The sequence below is a fragment of the Purpureocillium takamizusanense genome, chromosome 1 (genome assembly GCF_022605165.1).
Source record: "Purpureocillium takamizusanense chromosome 1, complete sequence".
NCBI classification, from domain to species: domain Eukaryota; kingdom Fungi; phylum Ascomycota; class Sordariomycetes; order Hypocreales; family Ophiocordycipitaceae; genus Purpureocillium; species Purpureocillium takamizusanense.
Window position 1 is genome coordinate 454081 of NC_063068.1, and position 22395 is coordinate 476475.

A 22395-nucleotide genomic window follows, 5' to 3' on the forward strand; every position below is an offset into this window, starting at 1 on the left:
TGCGGAACGGATGGGCGAACAAGGCGCAACCTTGTCGGCACCGGGGGCCTGCCGCAACTGACCCTCCTGACAGGTGCAGAGCCGCACTTCCGGCGGGCCTCCAGGCCTTCCGAGCCTTGCTAGTATATGTCACCCGAGCCATAGCTATCTCGCCGCATTTGCACCTGATATACCGACGAATTCCTTAACGCTTGAAGCACCAATCGCTCGAGGCTCGTTGACGTGGCATCATATGCAGAGCACAAGCCAAAAATACGATCACGGGTTTCACTGGTCACGGCCAATCCTCCAGCATAGCAGAACATGCACAGTCATACGAGACTAGAGGGCCGGTCAAGAACCACGCTGTTCCGGCGAGGAAGAGGGGAATATGGGGAACTTCGTCATCGTCAATACGACCGAACAGTGGTCTCAAACAGTGGTCTCCGTGTATAAAAGGCGTCAGCTTCCTCGCCGTGTCTGGAACTGTTTGGTGGTCTCTATCAGCCATAATCATTCTACAGAAAAGACTTGTTACGGAATATCCAGAAAAGAGTTTTGTCAAACATGTTGTCGACTGCTATCTTGCAAGGCCTGCTGGCCACGTCGGTCGCCGCGCTCGCTGTCGAGAAGGGACAAGGAGATGGTACTGCCCAACTTCAGGAATCTTCGAAATCCACTTGCGACGTTTGGCGACAGCACCACGGAGGTGCATATGAGATCAACAAGCACATGGCTGAGCTGGAGAAGAACAACACATACAAAGACAAGCCCATTGAGATCGGTGTTCACATCCACTCGTTCAGGAGCTCGCGTCAAGGCGTGCGTACAGAGGTAAGCGTTGTCCGTCCCCTCGTTCAAAGTCTGCGATGCGTCGAGTAGCTCATACACCCCCCCAAAAATAGCCGGCGGTCTACGACGCGTACGTCTCCATGCTCAACCGTTGGTTCAATCCAGCCAAGATTTCCTTCGTGCTTCGGGACACAGAGCGCTTCATTGATGCCGGGGCGGTCGGTCTCTTTGTAGAGAATCGCTTGTGGCCCCGCCATAGGGGTTGCGGCAAGGACCTCAACCTTTACTTTGGCAGTCCGAAGCTAGATGGTGAATACGCGGAAGGCGCCTTGGCACCCAAGAACCTATCGGACTCGGGGGAAATTCCGGATGGAGTATTCCTGCAGGAGACGGGCTCGGCGCCATCGTCGCCGATGGTCGCGCAATTGACGGCCGCTTGGATGGGGCTACTTCACCCGTTCGAGGACATGTGCCTCAACGATGGCGGTCTTGTCCCGAGCTGCCTCAACGAGCTGAGCCGTTGCTCCAGCAACAACCCCGTGGCCTTTGGGAAGAAGTCAACTCCGGACTGCAAAGAGGTTCGAACAAGGTGCTCTGACAAGAACATCATGTCCCTTGGGGAGATGTCGGAGGGGTTCACGCCAGGCCAGGTCAGGCGCCTACACACCCTGTACAACTACTTCCGCGCCAACGCGAATTGCCCACCACCCCAGTACAGCAAGCCGTGGTGGGAGTCGATTTTTGACAACAAGAGGCTCGTGGCCGTTCCCGTGCAAGAATTGTCTCGGGATGCGAAAACCCTCCTCGGTCGTGACGTCCCCCCCACGGGCACGGCACCTCAGAGCGACCCTTCCCCGAAGACGTCTAGCCGGGTTATGATTTGCCAGGGTGAATACGGCGGTGACGAGCTCGAGGAGTGCTGGGCCCCCGGTGAGGAGCCCGCTCGGACGAGGAGCGAGGGCACCGCTCCCGCATAGACCGACGCTTCCCCCATCATTCAAGGAGCCGGAGGAGCCTGCGGGACCTATGACAACCGGGACATGGGGTCTGTGAGATATGAACGACGAGACGGGGAAGGATGCGCAACCGATGGCTACCAAGACGTGAGGGCTTGGCAAAGGATGGTGACTTCCTCGTCCACGATCATGTGCGACGTGGGCGAGCCTAGGCTCTCGAGCCGTAGGTAGCTCACAGCAAATCGAGGCAACTACCCGTGAAATCCCCACAGAGCGTCGCAAATAAACGGCATTCAGGCAAAAGGCAGTAGCACTGCGAAGCTGCTCAAATGAAGCTGCTGCTTTGATATTCCAGGTCCCAGTGTAGTGTAGGCAATGCACTCTGAGGCTGCCACTTATCATCCCCCGCGATAGGCACGCTGTAACAAAGCGCTATTTCCGTGCCGTGCCCCAGTGTTGTATACAAATAAAGGCCGTCTCTCAATCCGAGTCTCGTCGGTTCTAGGGGGTATCAAACCAAAGCAAAGTAAAAGCACCCGCCTGAGTTGATAGAAACACCCAAACGCCAACTTGCTTTTTATCCCCATCTACAAGCGGGCCCAATCAACCATTGATGAATTATGGGCAGAAGCACTGGTCGTCGACCCGCCACTCACATCCACATGGGGTTGCGAGCCTGGCGGCGGTTCTGTTGCCACAATATCCCTCCTCCGCTCCTATCCCGCCGCGGTCCGGGATAAGCCGACATATAGTCCATGTTGGGCTGCGTCGGGCTGTCATCTTCTTGAATGTTTTCGAGTGCCGAGTTGAACCCGTGGGAAAAGTCGTCGATTTCTCTCGTCAAGGGAACTTGATCGTAGTCCAACGCATAGTCGGCGCCGCGACCCACCGTGATCCCTTCAGGCGGTACCCCGTCTTGCAGGTAATTGTGGTGGTGATATGCCATGCCGACGTCGCCGTCCGAGCTGTCGGGGCTGACGCCGTCTCCATTCCTGTGGGCTGGTGGAACCTGCAACGGAAGGTCTCGTTCCGAGGCTTCGTGAGATGACGGCAACGCCTCAAAGTCTCGATGGACATCAGCCATTGGGCTGCCACATTCGTCAGTACACAATGTCTCGTCGAATAGCGGGCTGGGGAGGAGAAGTGTCTCACCTGATATACTTAGTATCCTGCGTCGGCCCTGGCCCCCGGCGTGTGTTGCCTCGTCTCCTCCGCCACAACAAGATGCCGAGCGCGACCAAAGCGACGAGGAAGGCGACGCCTCCGACAGTGCCTCCGACGATTGCACCCGTGTTGGGCGTGCTCGACTCCTTCTTGGGCGCGACGGCGTCGCTAGTAGCTGACGTCGATGGCGATGCCTGGGTGCTACCAGGCTCGGAGTCAGACTTAGTGTCCGAGGTGGTGGAGGATCCGATGGTTGTAGGAGTGGTGCGGGCCGTGGCCGTGGCAGTCAGAGAGACCGTCAAGTGGCTAAGGTGCAGGGCACTGTGTCCCGACGCGCTGGTGGCGACGCTGGTGGCCAAATTCGACGCACTGCCGCAACCGTATTGGAAGTAGCCGCCATCAAACGTGTTTTTGTAACAGACATTCTTGCCGGCGCAGGTGTAGACATAAGGGTCGTCGGCGGTCTGCGGGCCGCTGTTCTTGTCGACGCAACTGGTGAAGATACCGCTGTTGCAGTCGCCTCCGTTAGGGCAGCAGCCCATAGCGCCATGCTGGACGTCGACGGCGCAGTGCGATCCCGCCATACACGTCGCAGGCAGCGCCGGGTTTCCTCCTATGTAGCCACAGACGGTGTTGTAGAGGGTGTGGTCATCGCGAAGCTCGATGGCCGCCGTAGGAGCTGGAGAGTGCGCTGGCGCGGCGGTGCTGGCAGCGAGAGGCCATGGCTCGACCTTGAGCGGACGAAAGTGGGCGGTCTCGGTCTCTCGGGGAAGTACATGGCCGCTCGCGAGCTGAGAGAGGGAGATGGCGACAAAGGCGAGGCCCGCCGGGGGTGGTGGTAAGCGTTGGCGCGAAAGGCGGGCAGTCATTGTATTGTGAGGATGCTGCCTGTATGAGTTGGCGCAAAGTGATGGCTCGAGCCCGCACAGGCTATGATTGCTCTATCCAAGAAGAGGAAGCAAGTGGCATACTCGTGGCGGTATGAATCTAGTTGTTGCAGGTCGGCGAAGACGGGTGAAGCAAAACTGAGTAGCTGGCTGCGCCCCGATGCCTCGAGCGGACGACGCGATGAGGATGGGAAGAGGGGGCGCGAGGCAGGACCAGGCGAAGGCGGCAGTCGGGGGCGGTGGGGGGAAGAAGTGACTGGGCGCAGGATCGGGTGTACGAAGCAGGCAGGTGCCGGCACTGCAACAAGGAGACGGGCGGGAGGATGAGGCGTAAAGGTCGTTGAGATGGGCGGTGATCGTGCCTGATGAGTGAGCGTAAGGTCCGCAGCCGACGAGCGGGAGCTCGTGTGTAGGGGCTGCCTCGTATTATCGTTGCTCGCTCGTGCCCCAAAGAAAGTACTACGAAGTAGACGCAAAATCCTTCGAAGGAAGAAGAGACTTGGCACAACTGGCAGCAGGAGCGATCGATTGAGGGGGGCCAGGCACCTGCAGGATCTTCAGATAATAACCGGCGGCAAGGTACGAAAGTACTTTGTAAGGTAGGGAGGCGGGCGCGAAGCACGTTGGGCGGTGGGATGGGTGCGCCAAGTCAAGTGAAGTATTGGCACCTGAGCGATAACAGACGGAGCTGAGGTGACAGCCGTCGTCCAGCCGCCTCATGACAAGGAATCGCGGGGCCCAAGAATCTCAAAGGAAGGGAAAGTGGCGTGAACTCGGGGCCCAGAGAGACAGCAACCCCCATCCTATCTATGTATTAATTGCTTCTTATGCGCTGACTCGCCCCCCGCTGGTCATCGCGAGAGACGGGACTGAGCTGGGGGCGACCACCACGCCAACACGGCGCGACGAGGGGACAAAGAGCGGCAGCGTCACTAGCGAAAGCGCAAGGCACACGATGGGGAAGCGGCAGTGGTCCTGTCCACGAGGCGGATGCGGTGGTGCAGGAGGTAGGGTGGCATCGGCGGGTGGCTGGGCGAACCGGCGCTGAAGCTGACGGGCGGACAGGCTGCTTGTCCTGCCCCCCCAGGGCAGACCTCCTTCTTTCTCTTCTTCGCTGCATCTCCGCGTACACACATTCATGCACGCAATTTGCTGCCGAATTGCCCTCGCCTGCCTCGCTCAGGGCCCGTTGGGGCCCTTTCCACCTACCTAGTAGTCGCCGGTGCCAGCCTGCGTCCTCGGCCCCGGACCAATTTGATTACCTGCTGCCACTCACTCACTCATTGGGGCACGGAGGAGGGGACTCGCCCGCCTGCCCGCTCTCGAGAGAGGGACCCGGACAGCGTAACTGAGATGGAGAGAGGGGCGAGAATGAGATGCCTCATCCGCTGTCCAACAACACAACTCGGCGAGTCTTTGTCGCACATCCCATTTATTCTGCGATTCGTGTAAGCGACACCGGCCCACCATTGCCACGTCGCGATCTCGCCCCAACCAGCTTCTGCCGATCGGCCGCCGACATGGTGAGACGCGGGACGTGGTGCCGCATCGGACCTACCTACTTCGTACGTAGTACGTAGTACGTTGCGCAATAAGACGAAGAATAATAAAAAGATCCAGGTCCTCACACCCTTCGCCGGGGCCCACGCGTGGTCAAGCAACGGGAACAAAGAAAAACGTCGTCGTGTCGTCGTCGCCGTCGTTCGTCGCACCAGCGGGGGGCCCACGATCGGCCTGGCGGGACGGGCAGGGCTCTCTCCGAGGGCTGTGCACCGACGCCCGCCGCTGGTTCGGCCGGTGCTACGATGCCCGGGCATGTCGTGATGCATCCAATCCATCCAAAAGATGCCCACCAGGCAACCCGGGCCTTGCATGTGGCCTTTCCCCCGTGGAGTGGCGGAGGGATGGGACCTGGCGGGCTGAAGGTTGGCGCCTCTTCAGCGTCATTCCCCCACGCCAGCAGGTTCCAAGGTCCCTGAAGACCCCTGGCACCATGACCCGTCCAGGGCCTAGCGCCGGGGAGTGGAGTCCTGTCTCCCAACGTCTTTTGCCTGCCAGCGCGCATTTCTGCACTGTGTGTCGAAGCGCACACAGAGGCGAGATTCACGGTGCGAAAAACCAGGTGGCCTGGGCTTCTTTTCTTAGAAAAACGGCTTGTGTCGTGGCGCAGCCCGTCGTCGGGTGTGTCTGTCACCCAGGGGTCAACCAGGACACATGGCTCTTGGCTGGCCAGTCCCAACCACCCAACTGCACGATACACGGAACAAAGAATGGCTGTGCTGGGCGATGACTGGTTGCAGTCGTTTGGCAATAGGCACCAAGGCCATGGTCTTGATCCGATTCAACTCCGATTCAATTGTCCCAAACGTAAGCGTAATGCCATTCATATCACTTCTCCTTTGTCAAAGCGACCCGCGGAACCAACAATCGTCTGCAAAGGGAGCAAAAAAGCACCCATGAATGACAAAAGCAGATTCTTGATTGAGGACAGCAAAAAAACATGGTGTTGCGTGATCTGGGAATCGAACCCAGGGCTCCCCGACGTTGCACGGATGGCAACGGAGAATTTTACCACTAAACCAATCACGCTATTGGACGATTGCTAAGCCAGTTGGCTCGCTTGTGAACACTGCGCACACTATTTGCACTTGTGTTAGTTTCACACTTTGGTGGCCATTCCTCCTTCCCAATCGGGCAATCAAGAGCTTCACTTACAGAGGTGTAAGTGGTGTCGGTTTACACAACGTCTTCGTACATCGAAACAGGAGCATACTGAGGTTTACCACTCTTCTTACATCCTTTCTGCTTCGCTCTCGCTCCCCGTCGCCCGGCGCACATCGTCCGCTAGCGCGTACTCGCTGCTCGGCCGGCCGCCTTTGCCTCGCTTCTTTTCCTCCTTGCGCCGTTGCTTGTCCTCCTTCTTCTTCGCCTTCAGTGCCTTCTTCTCCGCGCGGCTGATGTGCGGGAACTCGCTCTCCGGTCCGCGCAGCACGAAGCCGGGGTGCATGACGTTGAGCAGTACCAGCGCAACCAGCATTGGGAACGCGTCCAGCATGAAGGGGTATATCTCGCTCGTCAGGAGCGGGTTGTCCGTGCCTGCGCCTGGACTGAACTCGACGAGGCGATAGACGATGCGCATCTATCATCAGAGCCGGTATGTCAGCACAGCGGTATCTACCGTCGCGCTTCCTCTAGATTATGGGACCCATCCCGAATAGGCCCGCACTGAGTGAGGGGGGGAGAAAAACAGAGAGAAGAGACGTGACTCACTACAATGAAGAGCAGCACGGCAATCATGGCCAGTGTCAACCATCGCATCAGCCCCATCCTGCCGCCCGTCACCCGTCGCATCTCGAGGTAGAAGCAACCGGTCAGGACGATGAAGACGAGCACGAAGGCTAGCTGTAAGCCCACGCCCGACATGTACACCTTGGATCCGATGCTCCGCACGTCGGCCGAGTTGTCGCCGGACAGCAGGCTCCCGCCACCGCCTTGTACGAGGAAGCACACAATGTCCAGCCACACGAAAAGCAGCGTCATGCGCGCTGCGCGAATGCCCCAGATTCTCCGGCTCGGCAAGGCAAAGTGCACCATGCGCGCGACTGTCATGTACACGAAGGCATTGATCCCTGTTGATTCAAAGCGGCGGAGAAAAACGTCAGCGGTATGCCCAACGCTCGGAATAGCAGGATGGTGGATAAACCCGGCAGAAAGAGAGAGGGAGAGAGCGCGCACACAGCGGGGCCAGAAGGAAGAGGAGCTGCCCCCAGAGAGCATACTGCATCTCCTGCTGATTGTGCGAACCGAGGGTTCTGATGATAAAGGCGGCCGTCTCCCACAGGCCGCCCATAATGACGACCCAGCAGAATCGTTTCTTGAACACGACGGCCTCCACGAGGTGGCCTGTGGTGCTGAGGCTGAAGAGCGCGGCGAAGGCCAGGTTGCCCACGAAGCTCGGGTAGAAGTCGTAGTAGGCATCGCATGCGTCGCCCGGGACATGGCCGTATCTGTCCGGCACGGCCGTGGTGCAAGTGGCCGTAGACCTGGCAGCGAATGTCCGGGTCGGCCCCAGAGTAATAGTTGGTGTGGCCATGTCGGCGGCAACGAATGATGCTCCGGTTGAATCTAGCTACGACGAGTTTGCGGTTCCACGTCACGTCTGCTTCCTGCTCCTACCCAATCTCTTTCACCGTGGCGTGTCTCTCCATGACACTTATACTACGAAGTAAGTACTACCCTGCACGCATCGCGAGCGCTTCAAGGAGATGGCGTCCCAAGTCCCGACTGTTCTTGCGCAACCCCTGAGGCTCATCGCCATACCCGCGAAGAGAAAGTGTGTAAGCAAGCCAATGGTCGCAGCAGATGACGCGTAATGTGTTTGCTGTGAAGGAGTTTGGCCGTCCCTACCGGGGGCATGTTGTTCAAACCCGGGTCGGGGGTTCCACTACGACGGAAGGCCCGGTAGCGGTGGCTGCAAGGGCGCATACCATGACAGTCATGACCAAAGACACCAACCCCGAACCAAGATACGAAATACGGGTCTCAATTGCGACGCCTTCCCTCCCATGAGCCATGATGCGTTCCCGTAGCCGATACTCCCCTGATCGATGCAGTGTTGTTGTGGACTCTCAGCCGGTTCCCCGAACGCCAGCGACAAGTGGTGGCCAGAGGATCCAAAACGGGTCGGAACGCGTCACCGTGTAAGCCAAAACGACGCGGCCTTAGCCGATGCCTGCCAAGCGGTCACACACTCACGGTAGCCCGCCAGCTCGATGGCATTTTGTGGTAAAAATAGCCTTCACACTTGCTGAAGCGCGAGGGCCATAACAGTAGAAGGCCAGATGCGACGACGACGACGACGACGACGACGAGGGCGGCCGTGAGAGATGGGGCCGAGCATCGCACACGACGAGACACGTTGACTCTGTAGGACTGGGTCTGGGGTCGGCTCAACCGCTGCCGGAGACGCCCTCAAGCAGCCTACGAAGTTCCCTTAGCAATTGCCCCACGCGGTGCGCTAAAGAATCGATGGGCCCTTTGACGCTTTCTGCGGGTTGCTGTGTGTATTTTTCTTCTGTTTTTTCCCCCGGAAAATGTTATGAGAGGCGGCCGCGCGGCCGTGCGTCAAGCTGAGCACCCGTCTCAAGCTGCCGCCTGCAGTGTAGGCTAGCAAGGGATCTACGCACCAGAAACGAAGTTCACACCCACATATTAAACCCTTGAGCGCGAAGGAACATTATATCGCGTCTTCCCAGATTGCGACTATGAGCAAGAGCTCGCAGTGCCACAACATGAATGGCTGCTCATGCCAAGAATCCGAGTCCGAGGGGAAACACGACGACAACTAAACCTTATGGGTAGAATCGGTCCATGAGCCAGAACTTGGCATTCGCAAATTGACTTTTGACACCGCGGCTCTCTTATGCGACGCGCTGAGATCACAGCGATCATTTCATTTAGATAGAATGTCAATCTTATGGGTTTTAAGCCAAGGAAGATCCTCGTGTACTGGACAGTGAGAACGGAAGTAGGCCCGCCATGGGGGTTTGGAAGCAACTGCACAAGATATTCAGCACCCGGGGGCCAGCCCTTCGTCTGGATTACCCGCGCTGCTAAAATCGCTTAGGAGCTATTCGCAGCCTCGAGGATGATATCAGCAACGGCCTCCCCACGGCTAATGAGTCCAGCATGGCTGGCCCCCTTCAGTGTATGAGTCTTGGCGTTCATACGCTTAGCAAAGAATGCCTGCAGCTCGGGCTGGATAATCTGATCCTTTTCGGCAATGACGTAGTACTTGTTGTTGACCTGCTTCCAGGCCGGCTCTCCGGATGCAAAGTCCCACCGGGCACCGTCGAAGGGACCCTGGCTCGCAGCCAGAACACGGGCATCCACGGGGTTGACGTCAGGCGCAAAGTATTTGACGTACTCTGGCTGCCCCAGGAGGAGGCGACCTCCAGCGTCGGGGACAAAGTACTTGTGCGACTCCAAAGGCGTGTAGTCGGCGCTGAGCGAGTTGACGCTCTCGCCCTTGTCCGGGGCGTAAGCCATCACGTAGACCAGGGCCTTGACGTTGGGCGCGTCGGTCACCGCATTCGTTATGACGAAGCCGCCGAAGGAGTGCCCGGCGACAACGATTGGCACATCGCTCCGGTCGTTGAGCGTCTTCAGAGCAGTCTTGACGACGTTGATGTCGTCTGGGAGGCTGGTGAGCGGCTCTTGACAGGTGATTACCTCGTGGCCCGCTGCCTGGAGGTGGGGAATGACCTTGGACCACGACGAGCCGTCGGCGAGAACGCCGTGCGAAAGAAGAATGCGTGCTGGGGCCATGGTCATTAGCTTTTAGAAGGTCGTTGGAGTATTGAAGGGCTGGGTTCAAAAGGTAATCTAGAGGCGAGCCGAATTGGCCACCTCGACATGTGATTCTCCCCGTTTCAATACACAAAATGTTGATTTAGCAGGCCGACATCAAACATGAGGCTGCGGGGGCTCTCGTGTAACCACGGAATCCTCATACGTCAAGATGTCGTATGTTCTCTCGCTGTCATATATGCAGCGAACATGCGGAGTAACCTATGGGAGCATCAAGGAGGAGCCTGCCACTACTTTTTCAGCTTACATATGGTATAGTACCGTTTCCCGTATTTCCTGTGTGTGATTATCCTGCTTGCAACGTGAGGCAACCGAGAGATACCAGGCAGCAGCAGCAGCAATGACGAGTACGACCCGCGATGCCTCGCTGTCGCCCGACGTAATCGTCCTAACGTTCACGAGAGTGCTCATGGGCGGGACTGGGCAAGGCGTCTTGTATATGGTGGGTTTGGTGATAAGAGGTCAACGGTGTTCGCGGTCTCATTTGTGGTGATAGCCTTTGATGTCCACCTTTCATATGAAAGCAACAATTTTATCTATAGTCGCTGCTCCCAGCGGTACTGTAGTTGCCCGTTCAATCCAGGTGTGCGTGCTTATGCTGTCTATCCAGACAGTCGATGACGACTCTTGTGTACCGGGCCGCCCGGGTTGATGTTGACTTGTTCTCGTGGTCGACCCCCATTTGCTTAAATTTATTGCAACGCAGCGTAGCATCAAGTGTTACCATAATGGCAGTTTCCACCGATTTATCGTTGTGTTGCACATCCATGGTTGCGGCACTCATTGACGCAACCACAGTCTCCGGTACAGACTCTCAGGCAAGCAAGACAATAGCTGCGTGCAGGAGCCTCGCTGCCACAGTCACAGATGGCTCCAGGCCGCAGCTTCGCGAGCTCAAAAGGCGGGGTCCTGGGGAAGTGCCTTCTGCATACTTCGTACACCGCCAAGTGTGGCCGACGCCCGACGGTTCGAGTTCCGCGGGTCCAGGGCCCAACCCCTGCTGATGCCCTTGGACGACGGCTCACCTGGATATCTGTCTCACCGATTGCCGAGTGAAGATCCCCTCAGACATTGCTATATAGATACGTACTCATGCATGCCATGGGCCACCGGTGCCTGGAGCTGTCGTCCCAACCTGCCTTAGGGCTGGTCACATCGGGACCAACAGAGACAAGACGCCAACGACCAAGAAGAAAGATGAGATATATTAAATTCACCACCAACAGGGTCACCGGCTATTAATCTTGTGTTGTTTCACATTGGCAAGGTCTGTTCCGCGGGACAAGCTCCGGGATCCTCCAACTTTTCTGGTTGACAGAGAGGCCCTCAGCTGAAGGTCCTCAGCTGAAATCGAGCGCAGAGCGACACAAGTCCCTGCAGGTATGCCCCACCGCTTTGTCAATGTCTTGCACATCCCCTGTTGCAATTCAACCAGCATGCAGCGACTGCCCAGTGACTGGACTTGCATCAAGGCCGGTCGTCACTTGAAATTATGTGATATTGCTACACTGACGGTTGAGCAACTCCGTGCGACAATGCGGCCTGTGCAATTGCACTTTTGCGTTCTTGCTTGTCCCGCCTTGGGCAGGGGGGCAAGGGCAGGTATGCGGATCGACCCGTGCGGGGCTTATTAGTGGTATCCCTCTCCCCCGAAGTTGTTGTGGGATCGTGCCGTGTCGTTGCCGCCACCATGATCCACGAAGTCTTGACGCACATTACAGCCAGTGAAGAGCTCAAATACGGCATGCGTCAGGGAACTTCCCTGTAACTTCAGCTTTTGTATAAACAGGTCTAACCAAAATATAGACTCAAAGTATGTATAGCTGACAGAGCTGAGCGTCGTATGCACGCACAGCGGGTACATGTAATGAGCTCCAATGCGCTCCCTTTCCTCTTTCCGACTACGTACCATCATGCATTGGGTCAGCCGTGAATGGCACATTCGGACCCGTAGTCACAGAAAATGGCAAAAAGCGACCTGCTTTGTAGGACAATCAGTAACAGGTGCCCAATTCTGGGAGATGACAATACACCAGGGGCCGGCTGACGATTGTCTCTGACTTGCCGCTTTTCAAGTATGTCTAGCACATGTGCCGCTTTCACTGCATGCATGTCTTGACAACGCATACATATACCCAACAACCCTTGAACACAGACGGATGTCGGCGGGCCGTCGGCATGAAGTAACCCGACATTATCGTTGAGCTATAAACGAGAATAGCGAGCCTGGCGCTCCTTGCGTCCCTCTCGCAGTCTGTTATCACTCTTTTACCACACCCTACTGTGTCGCAACCACCAACAGGATGACTTCTCCCCGCATCATCGTCCTGACACACCCGCGGGCGGTGTCTACTGCGTTTGAGAGGGTACGTCTGACTTCGGGATAAAGCCAATGGGACAAATTCATTGACAAGTCGCAGGTCTTTACAACTCGACGTGATATCCTGGCGACTTTCCATGAGCCTTTCAACATTGCATTCTATTTCGGACCTGAGGCTGTGTCAGAGCGCTACAAGGGCACGTCTGCCACTGTCGCTACGTCAGAGTTTTCTGCAGTGACCTATAAAGCTGTCCTCGATAGCTTTGCAGAGGCGGAGGAGAGGGTTGGAGCCACAGACCGTCATTCTAATTCTCCACTGACGTGAACTAGGGCAAGAGAATATTCGTGAAAGAAATGGCTTTTTCCCTGTTTGAGCCAGACGGAAAACTGTCTAGCATCGTACCATCTCTCGGAGCCGGAGTGGAACCTGGTAACCCAACAGTGTTGCCACTTGAAGTCCTGCAGCAATTTCACTTCACATTCCTTATCCGACACCCACGGCGCTCCATCCCGTCCTTCTACCGCTGCACCACTCCGCCCCTAAGCCAGGGAACGGGCTTCGACGGCTTCCTGCCGAGCGAGGCGGGCTACTTGGAGTTGAGGCGAATGCTCGACTTCTGCATCGAGAAGGGTCTTGTTGACAAAAGCCGGCTCATTGTCATCGATGCGGATGATTTACTTGACGAGCCGGAGAAGATCGTTAGAAGTTACTGCGATAGAGTGGCAATTGACTTTAGGCCGGAGATGCTTGAGTGGAGCGACGCCGACAGGGAGCACGCTGCCCGACTGGTTCCCACTGTATTCCAGGGTTTCCACGGCAATGTTGATGGATCGTCAAGTCTCAAGCCAAGAACGCATGCTCAGGTAAGTAATGGGTGCTTTGAGGCCTTCACCCATGTTACTGACATTTTGCAACCAGAAAACCGTGTCAGTCGAAGATGAGAACAAGGAGTGGGCGGAGAAGTATGGATCGGAAGCGCAGAGGGTCATTCGTGAGACTGTGGACGCCAACATTCCGCACTATGAGTATCTCAAGCAGTACTGCCTCAAAGTCTAGTTTCATGTATGCTTTATGGTAGTTTGCCAGAATGATTGTGAGATGCTCATGGGCCTCGTCACCCTTATATAGCCAGTGGTTTTCTGGCATCAGAATATCGGATAGAGCCTCCAGCTATGACCACACTGCGTGTATTTAACTTCTAAGCTGTTGTTTTACATCGAACACGTGAAGTCCCAATAGATGTGGCACTGTGTTTTTATGCTCTTACGGTAGGATCGATGTGAAACACAAACGACATCTTGACGTACGTGTGCATGCGGGCTCCTTGCAGGGTATGAGCCACTTATGCAGCCAGGCAATGCTCTTCAGCATGCTTGGTCCTGCAGCACGATTGCCGGGTTGATGAGGCCCGGAGGAAGATTGGGGGCGAGGAGCCGGGTAGCGGATGAAGAGCCACAAATGGGTATCACCGAGAGGCTGTCTCGAATCTTTAAACAAAAAAAGGAAACAAAAAAAAAGAAGGACAAATGAATAGAGGTGGGGCATATATAGACATAAAGGGCTGACAGCTCGTCAGCTGTAGCTGGCTCGTCTTCAATAGCTGCCACCATCTTAGCACCCACAATGGCCAAGGCCATGGCAGTCAAGCCTGTGCCTGGAGTCCAGGCCGTTGGCTCTACTACCACGGAAGCCACAGAAACCTCGCCATTGCTAGCTACGCAACCCTCGACATCGCCCTCGTACCAGCACGGTCCTTTAAAACATCGATTCTGGCTCATTTTCTCGCAAGTCCTACTTGTACAGTTTATTGGATTCTTCGACACTACTATCCTGTCATCCTCCCATCCTATCATCACGTCACATTTTGGAGTAGCTAGCGGGGCATCGTGGCTTTCGACAGCGTTTTTGATCGCGTCGACGGCCATACAGCCTCTCCTGGGCCGCCTGTCAGATGCTACCGGTCGCAAACCACTTTTTGTCGGATGCATTGGTATCTTTGCACTGGCTACTGCATGGTGCGCCATAGCAGGCACTTTCTGGACCTTCGTGATCGCCAGGGCGTTCTGTGGACTCGGCGCCGGAGGGGCGATGGCGCTGGGACAGATCATCACAAGCGACCTGGTACCTGTTGAGTATGCCATGCTCCGAATTCCACGTCCCTTTGAGACCGAGCCCTTTGCGTGAAGTAGCTGACAATACTCGCCTTATTAGACGTCGAGGCTCCTATCAGGCGTACTGCAACGTCACCTTTGGTCTTGGCTCCTCCTTGGGCGCCGCTCTCGGTGGAGTCCTGGCCGAGACCATTGGATGGCGATGGGAGTTTGGCATCCAGGTACCCATTCTGCTGTCATGTTTTGGGGTGTCCTTGGCTTTTATCCCTAGTGGCCTCGGATTGCGGGAGCATAGCCTTAGGCGGAGCATTTGGACGACGCTTAAAGAATTCGATACTGGAGGTTCTTTATTGCTGGCTATTTGCATCGTCTGTCTGCTTTTAGCATTGGTAAGACTTTCTCTGCTTCCACTTGAATTACACGCTAATGTTATTACAGAATCTTGGTGGAAATATCCTGCCATGTAAGGCGAAAATGACCTCCGAAGGAATCGGTTTTGTATTCACGCATGCTAACCTTTTCCGAATACAAGGGTCCCATCCGTTTATTGTGCTTTCACTTGGTCTCTTTGTCCTCTCTCTACTGGCCTTCATGTGGACCGAGTCACGAGTGGCAAGCCCCATCATCCCTTTGCGATTGGTGTGGCATCGTCCGCACGCCAACCTCCTCTACTCAAACCTGATTGCAGCCATGCTGACGCATGCGGTATTGTTCAACATGTCAGTATTTTCCTAGACATATCGTTCGCGTATCAATTACACATACTCAGCTGGTGATGAGCTAATAATTGGCTCTCAGGCCTCTATACTTCCAGGCAGTGTTGTTGTCGAGTGCGACATCGTCCGGACTCTATTTGATGCTGCCATCTATTGTCACGTCCGTCACAGCTGCCATGACAGGTCTTACCATAACTCACACACGACATATTAAGTGGGCACTTTACCTGGGGGTATCTTGCTACCTTTTGGGCACGCTCCCTCTCTGGCTCCTGCAACGAAACATGGCACAGGCTCTTTACCTCGTTGCTCTTGTCCCGTCATCAATAGGCCAAGGGCTCCAGTATCCTGGAACTTTGATAGCTATGCTAGCAGTATCGGCACAAAGTGAGCAGGCAGTCGTCACGACAACCCTGCTTCTGTGGCGGAGCCTTGGTATGGTGCTTGGCGTTGCCGTCAGCAGCTTGGTTGTTCAAAATGCCCTTGTGCACTACCTTGACAAATTTGTCCATGGCGCCGAGAGAGACCACGTTATATCTCTGGCCAGATCTTCTGTCGCGGCAATTTTGCAGCTGAACGCCCCGTACCGTCAGCAAGTCATCCAGAGCTACGAAGCGGCACTACATGCAATGTTTCTTTCCTGCGCAGTCTTGGCATTCATCTCAGCTGTGGTGATTCTGCCGCTCAAGTCAGTCCGGATTGCACTCCCGCCACGTGCAGTTCAGAACAACTGATGCGGGACTGCGATAAACGGTACGCTTGTGGGTGCGGGACTCCAGTGGTAGGTCGTGGATGGTAAAAGTACTTCATAAGTATATTATGCAACTATTAGGAAAGTAATAATGAGGTCTAGGAGCTGGGGTTTGTCATGTTGTGTACATGTATTTCGACGTCTTCGCGCAAATACATGAAGTTTTCTACTAAATGGCAACCTGCGTTTATTGGTCCTCCTCCGCCAGATGCCCCAAACCTCTGCATCGGAAGATGTGAGCAGGTGGTCCGAATGCTACTGAATAAGGATGTCGGCGTCCACTCCCAGGTCGCACGGCATGAAAACGCACTTTGCGCTACTGCCAGACATGAGAAGGTGGTCAGATGTTTCACTATAAGGGTGCCGACGTCAACGTTAACTGTGGAGAGTATGCCGGCGCTCTGTAAGCTGCCTGCTATCGGGGTGCCATCACGATGGTTGGGACGTTGGCGACGATCTGCCAACCCGGCTAGATGTACAGCACACACTACGAAGTATATGAACATTAAATTCTACCGAAAATCAGCGCTTAAAAAAAAATAAAACATAGCAGAAGCTCATGCAAAAGTTTTCAATTGAGCTACGTATGAAGCTCAATTTACCCTGCCTTTCTGCAATGGTTTGCATGCAGTTTGTGGTGGCTCTTGTCAGAGTTAGTGACAAACGTCGGGGGTTGCTACGTGCCTGCTGACGATCCAGGGTCTCACCAGACGAGCTGTCCCTGGCTCGGGACGGACCATTGCACAACAGCAACAGCAACAGCGGAGACGCCCTCCGACGCACGATAATACAGGACGCGATGCTCCACGAAAGCGTGTTGTGCTGGAAAAGGCGCAGAAAGGTGCAGCAGACGAGGCGAGCAAGATCGTGACGGCCCAGAGCCCTAGGCCATTTGGGAGATCTACTCCGACGCTTAGACTACATATGCCGTGGCGCTGCGTCTGGCGGGAGTGACAGCCAGGCAATGCTAGATGACCTCGCGTAAGAATCAACCGCCGAACGACGGTTGGTCCGAGTTCATTTTTACACCTCCTTTGCGGGCCAAGACGCCGAAATAGGACGACAGCCGCTCTTTTCCCTTCTATTGTGGCTTTAAAAAGCCCCAGAGCCCTATTATGGGCAATACTGATACGAGTTGATTTGTGTCTACCTAGCGCACAGGGCAGATGGTGCGCCAATCTCTCGCTCCAGCGAGTGAGGGTAGAGCGGGGAGGACAAGGCGATGACATTTCGCTTTGCTAAGGCCATTCTTGGCATGGGCGGAGAGCGGCTGTCAGCGACGCCCCGACAAGGAGCGAGCTGCCCAGACGACGACGACGACGACGTGATGCGATGCGACGCGATGTGCGCTGCATGCGTCGTCACAATAAAGCTCGCCGGGCCAATCCTTCCCTGTTCCATCCGCCCCTCTGTCACGGTAGACGGCACGCCGGGGCCGCGATGGGGTGGATGGTGTGAGCTGGCAGAATGACGTACTGATAGGCGTCGAGGGGACGATGGTTGGGGGAGAAGGTGGAGGAGGCGAGCGAGACTCGAAACAGTGGTTGATATGGCCGTGGCTGTTGGCGTCGCCGCTTGCGGGTTCCGACGGGAGGGACACTTGGTCATTCCTCGCCGGCAGCAAGCCACTGCGGGGATGGGGTCTGGGGGGTCATGAGGGGATGTGATGGAAGTGGTGGGCGGTTGCAAGTCTGTTCGACGACGATCGCCAGGCCACGCACCTTTGTGCCAAACGAATCAACCTTGAGAACGATGCTGTCGTGGGCCGTGGGAGGCGAGGGATTGGCAATCACTGATGAGTGAGCGCGACTCGGATGTCCGTGGGGGGGATGGGGGGCTGTTGCTTGCAAACTTACCTGTAGTACCTTATTAGCCACGTAGTACCTATATTAGTACTTCGCTCGCACTTCGAAGTACGTGTCCACGTAGGTATCTTATTAGGCAGGATCCGCGTAGCCAGGAGAAGATGGCCGTCGGTGGTGGCGGAAAGGATGGATGACGCCAATGGAAGCAGGCGCCGCGGGCTGGCAGCGTTCCATCCTTCTAGAACCCTGCGGGCAAGGCTTGTTTGCCCAGGCTTGTCTGGCATTGGCCGATGGGCGTCCCACCCCCTGCCACTTCGTACCAGTACTGTGCAACTCATCAGTGGTCAGTTGGATGACTGCCGCGGAGCACACCATCCATCCACCTGGGGTTGGGGGTGGTGGAGGCGGCTCCGTTTTCTTTTCTTCCATTTCTCCAGCAGCTACTGTACTTCGGGGCTACAGCACAACACCTCCCGCCTCGCGCATCACAAAAACGCCGTTGTCCGACCCATGCCATCCTTGCCATCCTTCCAGCCATCCATCCGTCCATCCGTCTTCCTGGCGAGCTGCCCTTCCTTGCCTTCCTCACCCAGATGCCAAGGCAGGGCGCCAGACCCGGAATAGACTGCCATTTAAGGTAGCAGTAGTATGTGCGACGAGGTGCGTGTCCGCGGGGTTTGTCTCACCGCGACTCTCCACCGTAGACGCCGCCGGCGGCCGCAGAGTTGAGCAACGTTGTCATGGCATCAAACCAAGTACATTGGTACGTGATGATACGCGGCACAATCATGCCGCCCCCTTCAAAACTCTTCTGACGCACAGGCGCGCTCCCCCTCGTCCGCCCCCCCCCCTCCCAGCTGATGATGAGGGCGGAAGCAAGGCGGCTCTGGCCCTGGCCCCGGTCCGTCGAGCGCCATCTGCAACGACAGCTCCTACCAAGGCTTGCATGTACTCCGTAGGTACGCATGTACTGTACCTATGCACCAAACGCCTGTGTTACAGCACTGGCAACGGACCGCTTCGACGTAGACCGCCCCAACTTGGGCGTCAACCTTGCCGCGTCGGATCCGGCGCAGGCTTGACAATCTCCGGGCCCACGGGGTGGGAACAAAGAGGGTCAATTGTTCTCGCGCCCGGTCGACGGTTGCTTGACGACAGAGTAGTACTAACTGTACAGGTGCTGTGGGAATACGTGCTTCGTAACAAAATACCTGACACCGGAGAGCCTGGCCAGGGCTGTCGTTCGGGGCCCAACGCAGCAGGGTTGATGAGGGCCCCCATCTCAACACCGTCCATCCACCCGCCTCGTCAGGGGGGACGCGACTGACGGACTGGGCGGATCCCGAACCCACCTCACGATCGTGGGGCACCGAGATTGCTCCAACGGGGGAGCAAAGGACCGTGGCGTGCCCTTCCAGAAAATGGCTCACTCAGACGGCGTGGTACACGCACGGCACCTCGACATCTTCGGCCGTCTTGGCTGGGCGCGTCGCGCCGTTTGCTGTCGCAGAATAGGCGTGACACTGCGGCTCACCTGCTGCAGATGGTAACTCTTTTCCACCCCCCCTTGTCTCTCTTTGGGTACCCTTGTACTGGATGTGCGTACTGCGTGCCTACTAGGTATGTGGCACCCTAAAATTAATCGCCTTGCCAGACGGTGCGATCTGGGGAGCCACAATCGCAGAGCGCGCAGCGCCCCCGGCGCCGAGAGGCGTGCGGAAGAGGTGTCATGGCCTTGGTGGCCGGGTTTGCCGTGTTGCCGTAGTGTGGCTGCCCCCCCCCCCTCCCATCCCCATACCCATACCTCGAAGCCCCAACCCCATGATAAGCTTGATACCTACTTACTTCGTTACTCACAAAACGGCGCCACTCACTGTTTCAGCGATTGTATAAGAGGACGCCTGGCCCTCCCCTTTGACTCGTCTTCGACTCGACCCGTCCAACTCACTTGTCTTTACTGAACCGAACCGCATATCGCATACTCGCTGTCTCACCGTGCCCATCCTCTCACATAACAACAATAGCCCCAGGCTTATACGACAACCCTCCTCCACATTCACAATGCCCGGCTCTCCTGCTTCCTCTGGCGCCGCCCCCTCCAGCGCTGCGGCCGCGTCCCAGCCCGCTGCCGCGCCCGCTACCTTTGGCGACAACAAGGGCATCAAGTTCCACATCCAGACGGGCAACGCCCGCTGGGCCTGCACCCTGCAGGACCGTTCCGCCTAGTAGGTCTACTTGTCTTTGTCGCGGGAGAGAGGACAGTCTGAGAGAGAGCGAGAGAGAAACGGAGAGAGAATACCTGCTGACCGTGTCGCCCTCTACAGTGAGCGCATGAAGGCCGCCCGCACCAGCTCCATGGACTCGGTCGACTCCAGTGCATCGAGCACCACGTCTTAGACATGCGCTGTTGAAGATCTTTGGCGGCTCACCCAACACTGGGGCCCTGGAGACTGGCGGTGGTGCCCAGGCACCAACCAAAAATTTTTACGGTTACGACCATGAAGCAAGACAAGCATACGGCGTTACAGAATGCATGCGGCGTTATTCTCCCCAACAATTATTTTGTTTGTTAATCCAAGGATCATTTCCATTGTGACCCGGGCAGCGTGCATTGCTTGCTTAGGCGGCAACGGATGAACGGAGGGCGCGCGGTGATGATTAGCGGGGGCGTCTTGACTCCAGCCGGCGCTGGAGAGATCTCCGCCCCCCCCTTTCGAACGGCACTGGGGACAATTCGGAATGAGCGGCACTGCACCACCAAATCGGCTGGCCACCACATCGCAGAAAGAAAACCTTCAACCGCCCGCCCACCCACCACCCATCCACTCATCAACCAGCCGGGCGCCCACCCGCGGCAAGTCCACGGAGCGGTCTCATGGATTTTCCCCCCCTTTTCAGTCGATACCCTTTGGGTGTGGCGGCCGCCGCCGTCGTGGCGTCGCAAGAATTTTCTTCCTCCCTTTCACCAGATGGGTTTTCTCAGAAGTTTGCAGGCTGTCATTGGGCGATAATGACCTAGAAAGCGAGGGAGAAAAGGCATCAACGGCGGTGTTCTGCGTACGTTTTGCTCAACGCGGCGTGACTCGTCGCAATTCACTAATGGAACCTCTTTGTCGTCTGTTGACCTTGCTTTTGCTCGATGGCCCCTTTTTCGCGTGCCGCTTCCTGTCTGGGCTGGTGACAAAAAAGACATCCCGGCGTCCTCCATACAACGTGTCAAGAGCTTGTAGCAAGGCCCTTTTTATGATGGCGTTGCTGAGGCTGCAGCGTGCGTGCAGCAACACCCATGCAGTACCGATCGATGCCCTGCAGAGCCCCAGAGCAGCAAGTGCGCGCGTGGTGTTGCATCGGTCTAACGGCCCACGGGGGGATTGACGGGCTGACAGGGGATGGGGTGGCCGGCCAGGTAGCCGCCCCCCAAACCGTCACCGAAGGATTACGACAGGCGGGATAAGTCGCACTTTGCACGAAAAAAAAAAGCTGTAGGTGGCATGATGCAGCATGCAGATATGCAGACGGGATGCATAGATGCACAGGTACAAGACACAGGACACAGGACCCTTTCTTCGCTCCTCCCCCTGCACTTCCGCCCGAATGGGCCCGTCAAGGACGCCCGACGAGTTGCACCACCAACAAGAGCTGCAGGGCTTTTGTCGGTGTTGACGGGACTTTGTTTTCTTGACATGACAGGGCGTGCCTGCCCTGGCGGTGGATGAAGGTGCTACCTAATTGACGGGGCTCCGACTGGCCAGCCAGGCTTGGGTTGGGTCCATCCAGCTGGCGACAAGGGAAGCGCAGCCACCGCTCCTTCCCGACGCCGGCTCGGAGACTGACTGGCGTCTCCATCGCCTTGGCGTTTGTACCTTCCAGTTTCAGTACCTCTAGCTGAGTTACGCACCTATACTGTACCTCTTAAGGTAGTGCAATAATGTTCCTGCCTTTCACGGGTCCCATGGGCAGGCAAGGGCAGGCAAATACTGGGGACGGCAACAGCGAGCGGCACTCCCGCCCTGGCTCGCTCTTTGTTGTGGGCGGGCGGGCTTCGCGGAGATAGGCAAGGTAGTTGTCGCGGCTCCACGGCGTCGCGGGGGCGTGTCTCCGTGCTAGCACCGAAGTGTAAGCAAGTTGTGAGCCTTGCAATTCTCGGACCGACGCCGGCCGGCGTTGCCGTGCCGAGCGTGACGAGTGAATCGGGCAGCCAGCGCCTCTGCGAGCGACGAGCTGGCGCGCGAAGGCCGAGGTGGATACGCAAAGCAGCATTAATTGACGCCCTTACAGGTATGAAGTTTTGTAACGCGGCGGGACAGTGACGGCGCTTGCTCAGGTATTGAGTACTACTACCCAAGTTGCTGTGTGCTGTCGAGTACGATGCTCACTCACTCGCTACCTTGGGACCTTCTAGTGCTGAGCATTGTCAGAAATACGAAGTGCCTATATACTTCGTAACTTACATCGGACATGCCTGGATAGAGTATCGTGTGTCCAGATGACACAGCGGTTCTCCGATCCGTGAAACGATCCGCGAGCGTTGCGAAACGAGCGCC

At 56.5% G+C, this 22395-nt stretch overlaps 7 protein-coding genes across 8 annotated transcripts; 4 read left to right on the forward strand and 3 right to left on the reverse strand.

Annotated features, from left to right (window-relative positions):
• Window positions 1-546: 546 nt before the first annotated feature.
• On the forward strand, window positions 547-1748 carry JDV02_000161 (uncharacterized protein; the record flags this gene model as incomplete). The annotated part of the gene is made up of 2 exons (XM_047980936.1): window positions 547-813; window positions 885-1748. 2 exons carry the CDS (start codon window positions 547-549, stop codon window positions 1746-1748), a joined length of 1131 nt encoding a protein of 376 aa, XP_047836894.1.
• A 631-nt stretch (window positions 1749-2379) lies between these two features.
• JDV02_000162 (uncharacterized protein) lies at window positions 2380-3760 on the reverse strand (the record flags this gene model as incomplete). The annotated part of the gene is made up of 2 exons (XM_047980937.1): window positions 2380-2815; window positions 2880-3760. 2 exons carry the CDS (start codon window positions 3758-3760, stop codon window positions 2380-2382), a joined length of 1317 nt encoding a protein of 438 aa, XP_047836895.1.
• Window positions 3761-6265: 2505 nt separating this feature from the next.
• On the reverse strand, window positions 6266-8368 carry JDV02_000164 (uncharacterized protein). Its single transcript, XM_047980938.1, has 3 exons — window positions 7514-8368; window positions 7049-7407; window positions 6266-6917 (listed from the first exon to the last, which is right to left on the reverse strand). The coding sequence occupies exons 1-3, from the start codon at window positions 7869-7871 to the stop codon at window positions 6570-6572; spliced, it is 1065 nt and encodes a 354-aa protein (XP_047836896.1). The 5' UTR covers window positions 7872-8368; the 3' UTR covers window positions 6266-6569.
• An 890-nt stretch (window positions 8369-9258) lies between these two features.
• JDV02_000165 (uncharacterized protein) lies at window positions 9259-10227 on the reverse strand. The gene has a single exon (XM_047980939.1). It carries the CDS (start codon window positions 10109-10111, stop codon window positions 9401-9403), a length of 711 nt encoding a protein of 236 aa, XP_047836897.1. The 5' UTR covers window positions 10112-10227; the 3' UTR covers window positions 9259-9400.
• A 1901-nt stretch (window positions 10228-12128) lies between these two features.
• Window positions 12129-13671, forward strand: JDV02_000166 (uncharacterized protein). 2 transcript variants are annotated; one of them, XM_047980940.1, is made up of 4 exons: window positions 12129-12513; window positions 12568-12750; window positions 12798-13331; window positions 13387-13671. In XM_047980940.1, the coding sequence occupies exons 1-4, from the start codon at window positions 12451-12453 to the stop codon at window positions 13522-13524; spliced, it is 918 nt and encodes a 305-aa protein (XP_047836898.1). In that variant the 5' UTR covers window positions 12129-12450; the 3' UTR covers window positions 13525-13671. The 2 variants fall into 2 exon arrangements, with proteins under 2 accessions (XP_047836898.1, XP_047836899.1); XM_047980941.1 differs by having other exon boundaries at window positions 12568-13331; window positions 13387-13670.
• A 407-nt stretch (window positions 13672-14078) lies between these two features.
• On the forward strand, window positions 14079-16156 carry JDV02_000167 (uncharacterized protein). Its single transcript, XM_047980942.1, has 5 exons — window positions 14079-14600; window positions 14680-14968; window positions 15018-15042; window positions 15112-15298; window positions 15378-16156. The coding sequence occupies exons 1-5, from the start codon at window positions 14092-14094 to the stop codon at window positions 16027-16029; spliced, it is 1662 nt and encodes a 553-aa protein (XP_047836900.1). The 5' UTR covers window positions 14079-14091; the 3' UTR covers window positions 16030-16156.
• A 3756-nt stretch (window positions 16157-19912) lies between these two features.
• JDV02_000168 (uncharacterized protein) lies at window positions 19913-20248 on the forward strand (the record flags this gene model as incomplete). Its single annotated transcript, XM_047980943.1, has 2 exons — window positions 19913-20076; window positions 20176-20248. 2 exons carry the CDS (start codon window positions 19913-19915, stop codon window positions 20246-20248), a joined length of 237 nt encoding a protein of 78 aa, XP_047836901.1.
• Window positions 20249-22395: the final 2147 nt, after the last annotated feature.

What these genes read in the sequence shown, in the direction of transcription:
- JDV02_000164 (XM_047980938.1), bottom strand. Translation starts at nt 7,871, where the DNA reads ATGGCCACACCAACTATTACTCTGGGGCCGACCCGGACATTCGCTGCC. An exon ending in CTTCCTTCTGGCCCCGCTGT is followed by an intron (nt 7,408 to 7,513) that starts GTGCGCGCTCTC and finishes TTGAATCAACAG; the next exon opens with GGATCAATGCCTTCGTGTAC. An exon ending in CCGTGCTGCTCTTCATTGTA is followed by an intron (nt 6,918 to 7,048) that starts GTGAGTCACGTC and finishes CTCTGATGATAG; the next exon opens with ATGCGCATCGTCTATCGCCT.
- JDV02_000165 (XM_047980939.1), bottom strand. Translation starts at nt 10,111, where the DNA reads ATGACCATGGCCCCAGCACGCATTCTTCTTTCGCACGGCGTTCTCGCC.
- JDV02_000166 (XM_047980940.1), top strand. Translation starts at nt 12,451, where the DNA reads ATGACTTCTCCCCGCATCATCGTCCTGACACACCCGCGGGCGGTGTCT. An exon ending in TTGCAGAGGCGGAGGAGAGG is followed by an intron (nt 12,751 to 12,797) that starts GTTGGAGCCACA and finishes GACGTGAACTAG; the next exon opens with GGCAAGAGAATATTCGTGAA. An exon ending in AGCCAAGAACGCATGCTCAG is followed by an intron (nt 13,332 to 13,386) that starts GTAAGTAATGGG and finishes TTTTGCAACCAG; the next exon opens with AAAACCGTGTCAGTCGAAGA.
- JDV02_000167 (XM_047980942.1), top strand. Translation starts at nt 14,092, where the DNA reads ATGGCCAAGGCCATGGCAGTCAAGCCTGTGCCTGGAGTCCAGGCCGTT. An exon ending in TGGTGGAAATATCCTGCCAT is followed by an intron (nt 15,043 to 15,111) that starts GTAAGGCGAAAA and finishes TCCGAATACAAG; the next exon opens with GGTCCCATCCGTTTATTGTG. An exon ending in CATGCGGTATTGTTCAACAT is followed by an intron (nt 15,299 to 15,377) that starts GTCAGTATTTTC and finishes ATTGGCTCTCAG; the next exon opens with GCCTCTATACTTCCAGGCAG.